Raw genomic sequence first — 15,492 nt, forward strand, 5'->3', positions numbered from 1 at the left:
GTCATACTCAATTTTTTCTTCCAAAAGTAGGTTTTAAAACAATTAAAATGAAAGGCAGTAATTTGTTTTATTTTTGAGTAATGGTAAATAGAAAGAAACAATGTTTTGTTTTTCAAAAGATAATCAAACTGGGACGATATCTCAGTACTTGCCTTTTAAGCAGAGTGTGACCTGAGTTTGATCCTCAAAACCCAAGTTAAAAAAGTTATGGCTGTTGTAGTTTCATGCACTTGTAACACCAAGACCAGAGAGGCAGAGATAAGCAGGTATCTGGGACTTCATGATCAGAATAGCCTAACTGGTGAGTTATAGGCAGTAGCTCTCTCAATAAAATAAAAATAAACAAACAAACAAATAAGGAGAAGAAATGGCATTTAAGATTTTCCTATGGTTTACACACATGTGCACTTGTATGTGTATGCCTGTGTGCACACATACATATAAACTCTTAGTTTATGATAAGCATGTGTAATGTGTACATTTAATTGATGGAAAAATCATAAATCTGATTGAAAGTGTGGCTTTTTTAAAGAAATAAGAGGTGAAAGTAGCCCATGGAACAAATGTAAGATGTTTCTGTAATTGAGTTTTATTTGTCTAAAAATCTGTTGTGAACTTCTGAAAACTGATATTTTGAATAGTTGTTATGGTTTTTCTTTATATTAGAAAACAAAAGAAAGAATTACACCCAAGAAGATAAGGAAAAATCTGGAAAGAAATCTTTTTCTCATGGGTCTAAGAACAAATTTATGCCTAAAGAAGTGACTTTGACTGTCAGGAGAAGTTGTAGACTTTCTCAGCATCCACGTGACTGGTGGGTGGTAGAACAAGAAGAAGGTAAGTATTTTTATTTAAATCATCTTTATTGCAAGGTCTCTAGAGTCATTTTCTATGGGATAATGATAGATGTTTAAAAATCTGATGAAGGGAAAAGACATAGAGATGACAGGGATAGATAGGTATGCTTGAGTACCATTTTTGAACAAAATATACTCTATGGGCTGATAGGTTCCTACAAAGAAAGATGATAAACTGAGAAATTTGGAATTTTGGGAAGCACTCAGATCTTAAGGATGATGTCTTTCTGTTGTGCTGATAGAATACTTTGACAAGAGCAACTTAAGAGAGAAAGGATTTATTTTGGCTTACACTTATAGAGGGGTAAGACATGGCATCAGGAGCCTAGCTGCTTATATTGCACCCACACACAGGAAGCAATAACAATGAATGCATTACTACTCAGCACCCTTTCTCCACCTGTATCATCCAGAACACAAGATGGCAGGCAAGGAATGGTGTCACCACATGGGTGTGGGTAGGTCTTCTCACCTTAGTTAACACAGTCAAGATGGCCTGCTGTAGGCATGCAGACCTGTCTCTGAGGGGAGAGTTAGATCCTGTCAAGTTGACAGCACTGACTATTATAAATGGCCAGGCTCTGGACAGAGCCAGAGAGAAGATTGCTTAAGAAAATTTTTGATGGATTTAAAAAGTCTAGTACATGTCTGTAAATATAGTTGAAAAAATTAAAATTTTGTTATGTGGAAACAAATTTAACTCATGAAATTGATACGTGTTTTTATATGTAAATATAATGATGTTGATATCTTTCTGAGCCAGATCATTGGAACAAACGTGCTAATTTTAAATTGTCATCAAATCTTTCAGGTCCTGCTAATAGAAATTCAAGAGAAAATGAATCGCCAGTGGTATATCACAATAGAGAAAAACGAACAAAGAAAAATCACTTATCTAAAAATACTGGGAAAAAACCTGTTCCATCAAAAAGACAGAAGACAGAGAGCAACTCAAGAATACAGAAGTCTGTAAATGTTAAGAGCTCTGGAAGACCAGTTAGTGAAATTTCTACTTCTCAGAGTGAGCCACTAGAAAACAACAGGACATACCCAACTCAGAAGACTATTGATATTTCTGGGTAATTTTTGTTAAATTAATAGTATAGCTTTCTTTCCCCCCCCTCTCCCCCCCTAGTTCAGAAGTTAGTAGTTTATCTGTCTTAGTTAGTAGTCAGAGTGAGAATAAGCATAAAGGACTCTGACAAAGTTGATATTAATTCTGGGCTCTGTTATTAGCTACATGACACTTAGGCACTCTGAAATTGTTTACTTGTTACAAAATTGGGAATGATAGGTATTTAATTGTATTGTATATGTCGTAGACTGTTTAGAGTTAACACCACTTGGTGTCACTCCTTTGTTATTGTCTAGGCAGGTTCCCTTATTTATTAATTAATTTTTTTCAGTTGTATTTTTTTATTATTCAAAACATTTTAAAATTTTAATATATTTTGATCATATTCTTCCCCTCCCCAAGTCCTTCCACATCTTTCCCACCTCCCCAATCCACCCAACTGTAAGTTCTTGCTCAGTGAAAAAAATCAACCCAAAAACAGAAGCCCCCAAACCAAGAAAACAAAGTAAAACAACACCCCAAAAGAGTAAGGACACACTAAACTGTAACCATTTGTGGAGTCCAAGTCAACTAGTCCTGAACATAAAAAATGCTATAGAGTGGTTGATAAACACATTGTCACTCTATTGGGAAAAACCAAACGAAACTATTTTCTCTCTTCCAGATTGGTTGTTAATTTTACCTTAGGGGCTAAGTTTTCATTCAATTATTCATTTTTTAAAAAAATATCATATTGAAGTTGAACAAAAAAAACCAACAGAAAGAAAAGAGTTCAAGAGAAGGCACAAGAGTCAGAGGCCTACTCATTCACCAACTCAGGAGTCTCATAAAATGCTAGACTGGAAGCCATAATATATACTACAGAGAACCTTGTGCAGACCTGTGCATGCTGCTTCAAGTCCCCATGAATTTTTATGAGCTTTGCTCATGTTGATTTGGAAGCCTTGTTATCTTGCTGTCCTCTATCCCCTCTGGCTCTTAGTCATTTTATTGTTATGAATAGTGGTATTTGATTTTACCCTAGGTCCCTGGGTCACCTTGTCATCCAAGCAGTATTGGTATGGGTTCCATCTCATTGAGTGGTCCTTAAGTCATTGGTTATTGGTTGGTTATTTCCACAAGCTTGGTAACTCTATTGCACTACCATATCTTGCAGGCAGGACACCATTGTTCATAAAGGGTTTGTTGCTCCTTGGTTTTTATGCTTCTCTTTTGAAAGTATGTAGAATACATTCCTGTTCAAAGACACTGGAACATAGGGGTGAAGGCTCTATGTAGGAATCAGCTCAGGTTACCCAAGTTCAGTGAGTTGTGTAGGTGTTGTTTTCAGTAATGGGGCCTTGCTGTCAGTTTGTAGAGAGCAATGTATAGTCTTGTCAGCAGCCTGAATTGTTTGGGAATTCCCATGGGACCCCTTTGGCCAACAACTCAATTTAATGTAACCTAATCCCAGTACTGGAAGCTTCACTTATTGAGAAGAGAAATTTAGTTGGGACTCTGTCTCTCCCATTATTTGGGAGTTTTATTTAGATTGCCCTCATAAATGTATATATTTTAGTAAGTGTCTATTGTATTACATTATGATACTTCCCCTTCAAATGCCCCATAATTGTAGCTGTCTCTCCCTGTTTTTCCCACACCAGGTACTCCCCTCTTCTTCCCCTCTTGATCCTCCCATTCTATTTTCTAGCAAGGTCTATTCCCTCTGGTCTTTTAGTCTATACCTACCTTCTGTGGTTCTATGGATTGTAACTTGCTTATCATTGACTTCACAGCAAATAGCCACATATAAATGAATATGTGCCATACTCATCTTTCTGAGTGTGTGTTATCTCAGTCAGGATGATTTTTTTTTCTACTTCCATCTTTTTGCCTGCAAATTTTATGGCTGAGTAGTATTTTTTTTGTGTAAATGTACTATACCACATTTTCTTTATCCATTCTGTTGATGGACATGTTTCCTATTTCTGGCTATCGTAAATCAGTAATGAAAATGGTTGAGCAAATGTCTCTGTGATAGGGTGAAGTATCCTTTGGGCATATGCCCAAGAATGGTATAGCTGAGTCCTGAAGTAGATCAATTCTCAGCTTTCTGAGGAACTGCCACAATGATTTCTATAGTGGCTATACAAGTTTGCACTTCCACCAGCAATGAATGAATGTTCCTCTTATTTCATATCTTTGCTACCGTGAGCTGTCTCATGTTGTTAACCTTATACATTCTGACATGTGTAAAATCTCAGAGTAGTTTTGATTTGCATTTCCTTGGTGACTAAGGCTATTAAACATTTATTTCAGTGTTTCTCAGCCATTTGTGATTCTTCTATTGAGAATTCTCTATTTAGATGTATACCCTATTTTTTTTTATTCTTTATTAATTACACTTTATTCACTTTGTATCCCCCCCGTGGTTCCCTCCCCCCTCCCATCCCATTCCCTTCCTTCCTTCACCCTCTGCATTCATACCCCTCCCCAAGTCCACTGATAGGGGAGGCCTCCTTTTCCTTCCTTCTGATCCTAGTCAATTAGGTCTCATCAGGAGTGGCTGCATTGTCTTCTTCTGTGGCCTGGTAATGCAGCCTCCCCCTCAGGGGGAGGTAATTAAAGACCAGGCCAATCAGTTCATGTCAGAGACAGTCCCTGTTCCTATTACAGTGGAACCCATTTGGATACTGAACTGTCATGGGCTACATCTGTGCAGGGGTCTTAGGTTATCTCCATGCATAGTCCTTGGTTGGAGTATCAGTCTCAGGAAAGACCCCTGTGCTCAGATTTTTTGGTTCTGTTGCTCTCCATGTGGAGTTCCTGTCCTCTCCAGATCTTACTGTTTCCCACTTCTTTCCTAAGATTACCTGCACTCTGCCCAAAGGTTGCCCATAAGTCTCAGCATCTGCATTGATAGTCTACAGGGCAGAGCCTTTCAGAGGCCCTCTATGGTAGGCCCCTGTTCTGTTCCCTCTTTTTGTAGCAGCTTTATAGCCAGAATCTGGAAACAACCCAGATGTCCCTCAACTGAGGAATAGATACAGAAATTGTGATACATTTACCCAGTGGAATACTACTCAGCAATTAAAAACAAGAAAATCATGAAACATTGCAGGCAAATGTTATGATCTAGAAAAAGATCATCTTGAGTGAGGTATCCCAGAAGCAGAAAGACATACATGGTATATACTCACCTATAAGAAGATATTATATAGGATAAACTATATAAACTATATATCTGTATAAGTAGATATAATATAGGATAAACATACTAAAATCTAAAGAAGCTAAGCAAGAAGGAGGACCCTTGGTAAGATGATCAATCCTCACTCAGAAAGGCAAACGGGATGAACATTTTTTTTTTTTTTTTTTTTTTTAATTGCAGTCTGGGTAGCCTCCAGATACTTTTGTGAACCTATTTGTAAATCTTAGGGTCAGAACAAGATGAACTGATACTGGTAGACATTTTTATATTGCTTGTGTAACCATTTGTATATTGTTTCTAGAAGAGAGAACTTTTGAGGAAAAATATTTTTTAAACTTTTTTGTCATAGACCTACAGGAGGCTCTAAGTATTACAGAACATCACAGAACGTTCATTTAAAGTCTCATACTGGGGAATATACAAGCAAGACACTAATGGAGTCTAATTTGGACTCAGAAGAGCCTAAAAATTCAATTTGGGAAGAAAGGTATGTATACAGTGTAGTGATAATGGAAGTTACTCACTTTACTAGTTAGTCATTTATATGTAGCAGTTTACTCCCAAACATAATTTAATTTTGCAAACATGTATCCCTTTATACCTTCAGTGTGCAAGGCCTAGCTAGCTAGTTTAGGTTTGGAAGTGTCTTTCTCTTTTGTATCCCTTTGAAGACTTCACTACAACTAGAGGATCCATTTATGTCTCACATGCTGTTGGCTGTAGGATGCAATTATTTGATGTCTTTTGGTAGGTGAACTTCGTTTCTGGTCATGTGGCATCTGATTTCCTAGAAATCAAATGATCTGAGAAAAAAGTGGCTGTAAATGAATTCAAATGCCCTTTAATGACTTAAAGTCATCATAAGTCCAGACCACATTCAAGAAAAGTGAAATGAGGCTTTATCTTTTGAAAAGAAGATTTTTGGGAATCAGCATGGACCCCGTACACATACCCTGAATATTAGAGGGCCTACAAGGCCCTATTGCTGCTCAGTACAGTGGGGCTCAGGTCCATGTTCTCTCTGCACCACCCCACTTCCACATTGGCCAAATCAACCATACCCTCAAATTTTCTGAAAATTTCCTGCTGGCGAGGTTACGGCATTTGAGTGATGACGGATTCTGTGTGTTTGAGAGCAATACCATCGCCTAATGGGTAAGCAAGGCTGAGCTGTGAGGAAGTACTTCAGAGACAGCAGCTCAGTTGGTGTAGTGCATGAGCTTGCTGACAGTGACGTCATTCCTCCAGCCAGCACCTTGTTCATCATGCACCAAAACAAACAGGCTACTGAAGATCAAAAGAGGTGAAGCGAATCCTGCGGCTGTTGGACACTCACTTGCAGACAAGGACTTTCCTGGGTGGTGAGCGAGTGAGACTGACTGATATCACGATTGTCTGCACCCTGTTGTGCCTGTATAAACAGCCTTCTTTTCGCCAGGCCTTCCCCAGTACCAACTGATGGTTCCTTACCTGCATTAACCAGCTCCAGTTTCAGGCAGTGTTGGAGGAAATGAAGCTGTGTCAGAAGATGGCCCAGTTTGATGGTAAGAAGTTTGGGGAGAGCGAGCCGAAAAAGGACACCCCAAGGAAAGAAAAGGTTCACGAGAAGAGAAACATGTCCCAAGCTGAGCAGAAAGAGGGAAGAAAGGCAGCTGCTCCAGCTCCTGAGGAGGAGATGGACGAGTGTGAGCAGGCACTGGCTGCTGGGCCCAAGGTCAAGGACTCTCACTCACCTGCCCAAGAGTACCTTTGTGTTGGATGTATTTAAGCGTAAGTACTCCAGTGAGGACACCCACTCTTTGGCACTGCCAGATTTTTGGGAGTACTTTGATAAGGATGGATGGTCCCTGTGGTGTGCTGAGTACCGCTTCCCTGAAGAGCTCACCCAGACCTTCATGAGTTGCAAGCTCGTCACTGGAATGTTCCAGCAATTGAGCAAACTGACGAAGAATGCTTCTGCTAGTGTCATCCTCTTTGGAACAAACAACAGCAGCTCCATTTCTGGATTTGAGTCTTCCGAGGCCAAGAACTTGCCTTTCTGCTGAGTCCAAATTGGCAGGTGGACCATGAGTCTTATACATGGCAGAAACTGGATCCTGGTAGCGAGTAGACCCAAACCCTGGTTGGAGAGTAGTTTTTGTGGGAAGGGACCTTCCAGCACATGGGCATAGCCGGCAATCGAGGATGAGATCTTCAAGTGAACATGTCTTGCCATCACCTAGCTGCCTGCACCCACCCTTCAAGAGAGAAGGGGGTCATTATAGGAAACTGAACATTGAAAACAAAACAAAAAAAATTGTTAAAGAATTTGTATCTGTATTGTTAAAGCATCTACTAACACCGAACAAGTGAAATTAATCTGCTTGCATTATCTATGAACTGTTAAAACTTTTAAAAATGAACAACCATCAAATTTGAGCAAATTTTCAGCCTTTGAAGGGAGGACTGTTTGAGGGATTATGACAGTTACTTAGAGGAAGACACATTCTGTAGTTCAGGCCTAGGCCTCCTTATGTAGCCTTGAGTTTGTAATCCTCGTGCCTCAACCTATTGAGTGCTAGGATTATAGGCATATGCCAACAAGCTCAGCTAGAACCTTTTAAATTAATAATGGATCATTTATAATTTAATTAAGTCCAATAGCAACATTCTTTTATAAATGTACGAGAACCAGCAAGGGTATTGTAATTTTAAAAAGAAACAGTCTACAAAAAGTGAAATTAAACATGTAGTATCTGTATCTCTCTATCTCATTTAGATAATTTTGACTCAATCATAGCCCTTGCATTATGCCGCCAGGAAATACATTCTTGATCACCTATTGCATCACTTTGAGTTTCATAAGAAAGAAACGGGGGACATTTTTAAGACATGGTCATGAAATTTAGACACATAGAAATTTATATTTTAAAAACACAGATCTTATGGTTTGTTTTGTTTTTTAAGTGGACCTTCCAGGTTCAAGAATTATGTAATGTCTGTAAGCAATAATTCTGAAAAAAGTGATGAAAAGGACCAGGAGAGGTTGGGTAAGTTATTATTTTCCACTGTTTTGAATTCTACTACACTATGAATATAAAGTATTCTGTGTTTATTTACATTTTTAGTAATAGTGAATGTGCATCTACTTAAGATTATTATTTTATAGTTGGAAATTTGTTGAAATGGTCTAGATCGGCAGAGGCACACTAAGAAGCCTGATGACCTGAGTTCAATTTCCTAGAACCCACATAGTAGAAGGAGAGAATTGATTTCCACAGATTGTCCTCTGTTCTTCATACATATTCCTTGGCATATATGTCTAATACCCCTTGCAACAGAATAAATGAGTGAGTGAATGAATGAATGAATGAGTAGATAATAAATAAATCTTTTAAGCTGATAGAAAAATACTTAAAGCAACAATAACTACATCATGTCTCGATAGTTTTATACTTTTTAAAATTTTTGGTGCTTGAATATAATGTAATACTGTCTTTTTTGTTCCTAATTCACTAATTCTTTTTTTTCTTTTACCTGTTTTTAGGTTTATTTTATATATTTTTTACTACTTCTATATTATTATTATTATTATTATTATTATTATTATTATTATTATTTGCTGAAAAAACAGTGAATTTGCCTGAGTACAATTTTTGATGTGATTTAATAGGTATTATTGTAATGTATAGGTTTGAGTGTTTTGCCTGCATGTATGTTTGTGCACAACATGTGTAAGTGATGCGTTCTGATGTTAGAAGAGGGCATCAGATCTCCTGGAACTGGAGTTACAGATGGCTGTGACCCACAGTGTGGGTCCTAGGTGGGGTGTTTTGTGGTTTGTTTCTTTCTTTCTTTTAGTGATAGTAAATTTTGGACGGCAGAGTCAGGAGGAATTCCTGATGGCTGGGGTGGATATAAGAAGTAAAAGGCTGGAAATAACTTTGTTGGTCTAAACATCTGAAACAATCACATTGTTATTACCCAAATTAGAGACTTATAAAAGGGCAGCAGATATTTAAAGGGAGGCAGAATAAACAAAATATTTTTAGATTTGAACATGGTAAGCTTGATATTATTGTGATCAAAGAGCAGGCAACAGAGTCCAGGACAGAGACAGCTTCTGGTCTCCTTACTAGGATACTCACATGGAGACTGAGCTGCCTATTGGCTACATCTGAGCTGGGAATCTAGGTCCTCTCCATGCATGGTCCTTGGTTGATCTATTAGTCTCTGCAGGCCACCCCTGGGTCCAGATTTGTTGGCTTTGTTTGTCTTCTTGTGGAGCTCCTATTCCCTCTGGGTCCTTCTAGCCCCCAACTTTCCCATAACATTCCCTGTGCTTTGCCCAAAGTTTGGCTGTGAGTCTCAGCATCTGCTTCAGTCCCCTGGTGGGTGGGGTCTTCAGAGGACATCTATGGTAGGCCCCTTCCTGTCAACAGCTTCTGCTATCTATCCTATTTGCCCTTCTGAGTGAGAATTAAGCATCCTATCTAGGCTCTTCCTTTTTACTTAGCTTCTTTAGGTCTGTGGATTGCAGTATGGTTATCTTGTATTATATGGCTTAAATCTACTTATAAGTGAGTATATACTATGTTTACCTTTCTGGGTGTAGGTTATCTCATTTAGGATGATCTTTTCCAGATCTATCCATTTGCATGCAAATTTCATGATGTCCTTGTTTTTAATAGCTGAACAGTATTTCATTGTGTAGATGTAACACATTTTCTTTATCTATTCTTCCGCTGAGTGACATCTGGGTTGTTTCTAGTTTCTGGCTATTATGATTAAAGCCTCAATGAACATAGTTGTGCAGATGTTCTTTTTGTATGGTGGAACATCATTTGGGTATATGTCCAGGAATGGGTCTTGAGGGAAAGCTGATCCCAATTTTCTGAGAAAGTGCCAGATTTATTTCCAAAGAGGTTGTGCAAGTTTGTTTGTGCTCCCATCAGCAATGGAGAAGTGTTCCTTTCTCCATAACCTTGCCAGCATGTGCTGTCACTTGAGTTATTGATATTATCCATTGTGACAGGCATAAGATGGAATCTCAGATTCATTTTGATTATGCATTTCCTTCATGACTAAGGATGTTGAGCATTTCTTTAAGTGCTTCTCGGCCATTATATTTTCCTCTGTTGAGTATTCTTTGTTTAGCTCTGAACCCCATTTTAAAAGTTGGATTATTTGGTTTGTTGGTGTATAATTTCTTCAGTTCTTTATCTATTTTGGATATTAGCACTCTGTTAGATATAGGGTTAATGATATTTTTTTTTCAGTCTATAGGCTGTTATTTTTTTCTATTGACAGTGTCCTTTGCTTTACAGAAGCTTTTCACTTTCATGAGGTCCCATTTATTAATTGTTGATCTTAGAACCTGTGCTGTTTGTATTCTGTTCAGAAAGTTGCCTGATTTAGTGTGTCTGGTTTTATGGTGAGGTCTTAACACTTGGACTTGAGTTTTGTACAAGGTGATAAATATGGATCTATTTGCATTTTTCAACCTGTAAACATCCAGTTAGACCAGCACCATTTGTTGAAGATGCTTTTTTTTTTTTTTCCCCTTTTTCTTTTCCATTGTATGGTTTTGGCTCCTTTGTTGGGGCTTTGTATGTAGATTAGGTATCAGGGTGACTGTGGCGTCATAGAATGAGTGTTATGGGGTAATTTGAGGAGTATTGGTATTAGCTCTTTTAAAGTCTGGTAGAATTCTGTGATTAAACGATCTGGCATTGGGCTTTTTCGGGGTTGGAGATTTTTGATGACTACTTCTATTTCCATAGGGTTGTAGGACTGTTTAAACTGTTTACCTGATCTTGATTTAGCTTTCGAAATTGAAATCTATTGAGAAAATCCTCTGTGTCCTTTAGGTTTTCCAATTTTGTGGAGTACAGGCTTTTGACGTAAGACCTAATAATTCTTTGAATTTCCTTAGGGTCTGTGTTTATAGTTTCCTTTTCATTTTTGATTTTGTTAATTTGGGTACAGTCTTTCTGCCTTTAGTTTGGCCTTTTAGTTTAGTTTGACTAGGGCTTTGTCTATCTTGCTCATTTTTCTGAAAGATCAATCTCTTGGTTTCATTGATTCTTTTTATTGTTCTTTTTGTTTCTAAGTTACTGATTATTCTAAGTTTGATTATTTCCCTGCTGTCTAATCCTCTTAGGTGTGTTTGCTTCTGTTTCTTCTAGAGCTTTTAGGTGTGCTTTTAAATTGCTCTATGAAGCCACTTAGTGCTGTGAATTTTCCCTTAGCACTGCTTTTCTTGTGTCCCATAAGTTTGGGTATGTTGTACCTTCATTTTCATTGAATTCTGGAAAATTTAATTTCTTTCTTTATTTCTTCTTTGACCCAAAGGTCACTAAGGAGGAAGGTGTTCAGTTTCCATGAGTTAGTAGGCCTTCTGTTGTTATTGAGTTCCAGCTTTAATCTCAGTGACCTGATAAGATACAAAGGGTTATTTCAATCTTCTTGTATCTGTTAAGGCTTGCTTTGTGATTGAGTATATGGTCAATTTTGGAGAAGGTTCCCTGTGGTGCTGAGAAGAATGTATATTTTGTGTTTGGGTGAAATGTTCTGTAGGTATTTATTAGGTCCATTTGATTTATGACATATGTTTTATTATTCTTCCATTTAGTTCTGTCTTGATGATCTGTTCATTGGTGAGAGTGGGGTGTTGAAGTCTCCCACTATGAATGTGTGGGCTTCATTGTGTGATATAAGCTTTAGTAATATTTCTTTTATGAATGTGGGTACCCTTGCATTTGGGGCATAGATGTTCAGAATTGAGATGTCATCTTAGTGTATTTTTCCTTTGATGAGTATGAAGTGTCCTTCTAGTATCTTTCTGTAGGGCTGGTTTTGTGGATAGACATTGTTTAAATTGTTTTTTATTGTGGAATATCTTGTTTTCTTTCTCTGTGGTGATTAAAAGTTTTGCCGGGTATAATAGTCAGGATTAACACTGTGGTCTCTTAGTGTCTGTAATATATCTGCCCAGGTTCTTCTGGCTTTAGAGTTTCTGGTGAGAAGTCAGGTGTAATTCTGATAGGTCTGCCAGGCTTCTTGTGTTCGTATAGGCATCTCTTTCTTTATGGAATGTTTCTTTGTGCATCTCTTTCTTTGTGGAATGTTTCTTCTGTGATTTTGATGAAAATATTTTCTGGGCCTTGGAGCTGGGAGTTTTCTTCTATTCCTATTATTTGTGGGTTTGGTCTTTTCTTAGTGTCCCAGATTCCTTGGATGTTTTGTGTCAGGAACTTTTTAGATTTTAACATTTTCTTTGACCGATGTATCAATTTCTTCTATCATAATCTTCTACACTTGAGATTCTCTCTTCTGTTTCTTGTATTCTGTTGGTGATGCTTTTGTCTGTAGTTCCTGTTCTCTTCCCTAGGTTTTCCATCTCTAGGATTGACTAAGATTGTGTTTTCTTTATTGCTTCTACTCCTTATTTTTTTAAAATAAAAAAAACCTTATTTTTCCTCAAACAATAATGCCATATTACAAGAAGTACATTAAAAATTTTTTATTATCATTTATTACAATTTATTCAATTTGTATCCTGGCTGTGGCCCCCTCCCTTCTCCCAATCCTACCCTCTTCCCTCTTCTCCCATACCCCTCCTCGAGTCCACTGATAGAGGAGATTTTCCACCCCTTCTATTTGACCCTAGCCTATCAGGTCTCATCAGAACTGGTTGCATTGTCTTCCTCTGTGGCCTGGCAAGGCTGCACCCCCCAGGGGGCGGTGATCTAAGAGCGTGCCACTGATGCCCCTTACTAAGGAAAGTCCCTACTCCTCTTAATAGGGACTCCACTTGGAGACTGAGTCTATGGTCTACATCTGACCTGGGGTTTTATGTCTTGTCCTTGGTTGGGGTATCATTCTCTTCAGGGACCCCAGGGCTCAGTTTTTATGGCTCTATTGGTCTCTTTTCTATCTTCCCCTTCTTTCCTAAGGTTCCCTGCACTCTGCCCAAAGTTTGGCTATGAGTCTTAGCCTCTGCTTCGATACCTCGATCAATAGAGTCTTTCAGAGGCCATTTGTGGTAGGTTTCTATACTGTTCCCTGTCTTCTCCTGCTTCCAGTGTCTATTGTGTTTGTCCTTCTGAACGAGGATTGTATTGCTTCTATTTCTATTTTTAGGCCTTGAATAGTTTTATTCATTTCCTTCTGTTTGGTTGTATTTTCTGTATTTCTTTAAGGGATTTATTCAATTACTCCACCTGTTTGATTGTATTTTTCTGTATTTCTTTGAGGGATGTATTTTCCTCTTTCAAAGCCTCCATTATTTTTCATAGCCTCAGATTTAAGTCGTTTTCTTGTACTTCAGGTTTGATAGTGTCTCCAGAGCTTGCTGTGGTAGAATAGTTGATTTCTGGTTGTATCCTGTGGTCCTGGGTTTTGTTGCTTGTGTTCTTAGGCTGGCCTCTAGCCATCTGGTTGTCTTTGGTGTTAGCAAGCCTCAATGTCTCTATGGTCAGGCAGATTTGGAGTAGGTGGAAAGTAAGCTGGAAGTTGCTGGGTTCCACCACAGGCCTCCTCAGGATAGTGGGCAATGTGGGTTAGGGCCTGCATACAGTTCACCTTTCATGGTCTGCTGGTTGTGTCCCAAGTGGGCCAGGAAGATTGAGAGTAGGATGATAGCTCCAAGCTGAAGGCTGCTGCTGCTGCTGTTGTGTGTATGCGTGCGTGTGCGTGCGTGCGTGCGTGTGTGTGTGTGTGTGTGTGTGTGCGCGCGCGTGCACGAGTGTGCAGGAGGGGGGCCCACAGGCCTCCTTGGCATGGCGGACATGGGGTTTGGGGCATGCCATAAAGCTCACTTCTCTCGGGTCTGTTGGCTGTGTCCTGGCAGTCAGTGATTTTAAACTCTGAGCCATCTCTCCAGCCGTTTCTTCTATTGCTAATGTTTTTGTTATACTTTTTATTTCCAGTAGAGTTCCGGGGATCAAATGTAGGTCTTTATGCATTCTAGGCAAAACTTCCCCTCCTCTTCTCTCCTCTCTTTTTTGCGCACTTCTGTATGTGTGATCTGTGCAGCTGTGTACGCACATGTGCGGATCAGGTTGATGTTGGAGAATCTTCCTCTATTTCTCTCTACCTGTTTGAGACAAGATCTCTGTATTAAATTTAAAGCTTGGTGTTTTAGCTAGACTGGATGACCAGCAAGCTTTGGGGATACATCTGTGTTATGCTCCCAATGCCCTTAGCCAGTGCATAGCTTTTGGGTGATAAGACTCCAAACTTTGTCCTTATACTTATGGTGCTGGTACCTCATCTACAGAGCCACCTTCCCAGCCCCATATTTAAACTTTGTTAAAGAAGTGAAAGTGTCTACAAAGAGCAGACTAAATTGTTTCATTTCAGACTTAATGCGTCATGATTATTTTTAGTATTTAGTTTTTGCTTTGTGGTGTTATATTATTTAACTATCATTTATTCTAATCCTCAAATAGTGATAGAGCTCATCATTTACTTTTATTTTAGGTGGTTCCTTCTTTTGTCATGAATCTGTCATTTTTGGACTTTTAGAAAACTACCTTTTTGGGAGTTGTGAGACATAGATATTCCAGGTTACTTTTAATTCTGAAGTCAATTATTTCTCTGAAAACACCTGATATGTTTTCATGGGCCATGGCATTTAGAATCCAAGACTGGTATATCCTTGATTCTGTTTTTGTTTTTTTTTTTTTTTTTTTTTTTTTTTTTTTTTTTTTTTTTTTTTTTCCTTCTGGATAGGATAGGAACACAACGCACATGCGGAAGTGGGAGGGTGGAAGGGAGGGAGGGAGGGAGAGATGCTGAAACTCGGAGACTGACTATCTAACAGTGACCATCTATCTTAGGTGTTTGTTACTGTGATAAAACACCGCGATCAATAGCAACTTGGGGAGGAAAGAATATATTTCAGCTTTTAGTTCCACATCACAGTCAGAGAAGGAACTCAAACGTGGAGGCAGGAGCTGATGCAGAGACCATCCCATATTAAAGAAAATGCTCTACAGATGTGCTTACAAACCAATCCTATGGAGGCATTTTCTTGATCAGATTCCCAGATGACCCTAACCTGTGTCAAGTTGACAAAAACTGTCCATCACAACAACTACATATGTTTATAATCCAGAAACCACAGGTTCACATCAACACCTTCAGTTCTAGCACAGGACACATATTTTGAAGTAATGTGAAACCTCATTCCCATTATTCTCTTATATTTATGGTTTAACAGCTGAGCCATCTCTCCAGGCCCCCATTATTCTCAATGCATTCAGTTGTCTGACTGCTGAATGCCTTCAAGGCCCACTGCTATGGAAAATTTTCAGCAAAGATGAGACATCTACATGGGAAATTAGATTGGAGTGGTGATGATAACAGCTTAAATTTTATGATAA

General features: G+C 38.6%; 1 protein-coding gene and 1 pseudogene across 1 annotated transcript in view; both read left to right on the forward strand.

The window, feature by feature from the left end:
* The window catches only part of Cenpc (centromere protein C), a 58,650-nt gene that overhangs the window by 27,196 nt on the left and 15,962 nt on the right, over positions 1-15,492 (forward strand). The window contains exons 9-12 of the mRNA XM_055629312.1: positions 667-837; positions 1,669-1,936; positions 5,472-5,609; positions 8,069-8,151. Coding sequence (XP_055485287.1) covers positions 667-837; positions 1,669-1,936; positions 5,472-5,609; positions 8,069-8,151 — 660 coding nt within the window. The remainder of the gene's footprint in view (positions 1-666; positions 838-1,668; positions 1,937-5,471; positions 5,610-8,068; positions 8,152-15,492) is intronic.
* LOC129692831 (elongation factor 1-gamma-like) lies at positions 5,830-7,310 on the forward strand (annotated as a pseudogene).

This window comes from Psammomys obesus, unplaced genomic scaffold, assembly GCF_907164565.1.
Source record: "Psammomys obesus unplaced genomic scaffold, mPsaObe1.curated_primary_1811, whole genome shotgun sequence".
Taxonomy (NCBI): Eukaryota; Metazoa; Chordata; class Mammalia; order Rodentia; family Muridae; genus Psammomys; species Psammomys obesus.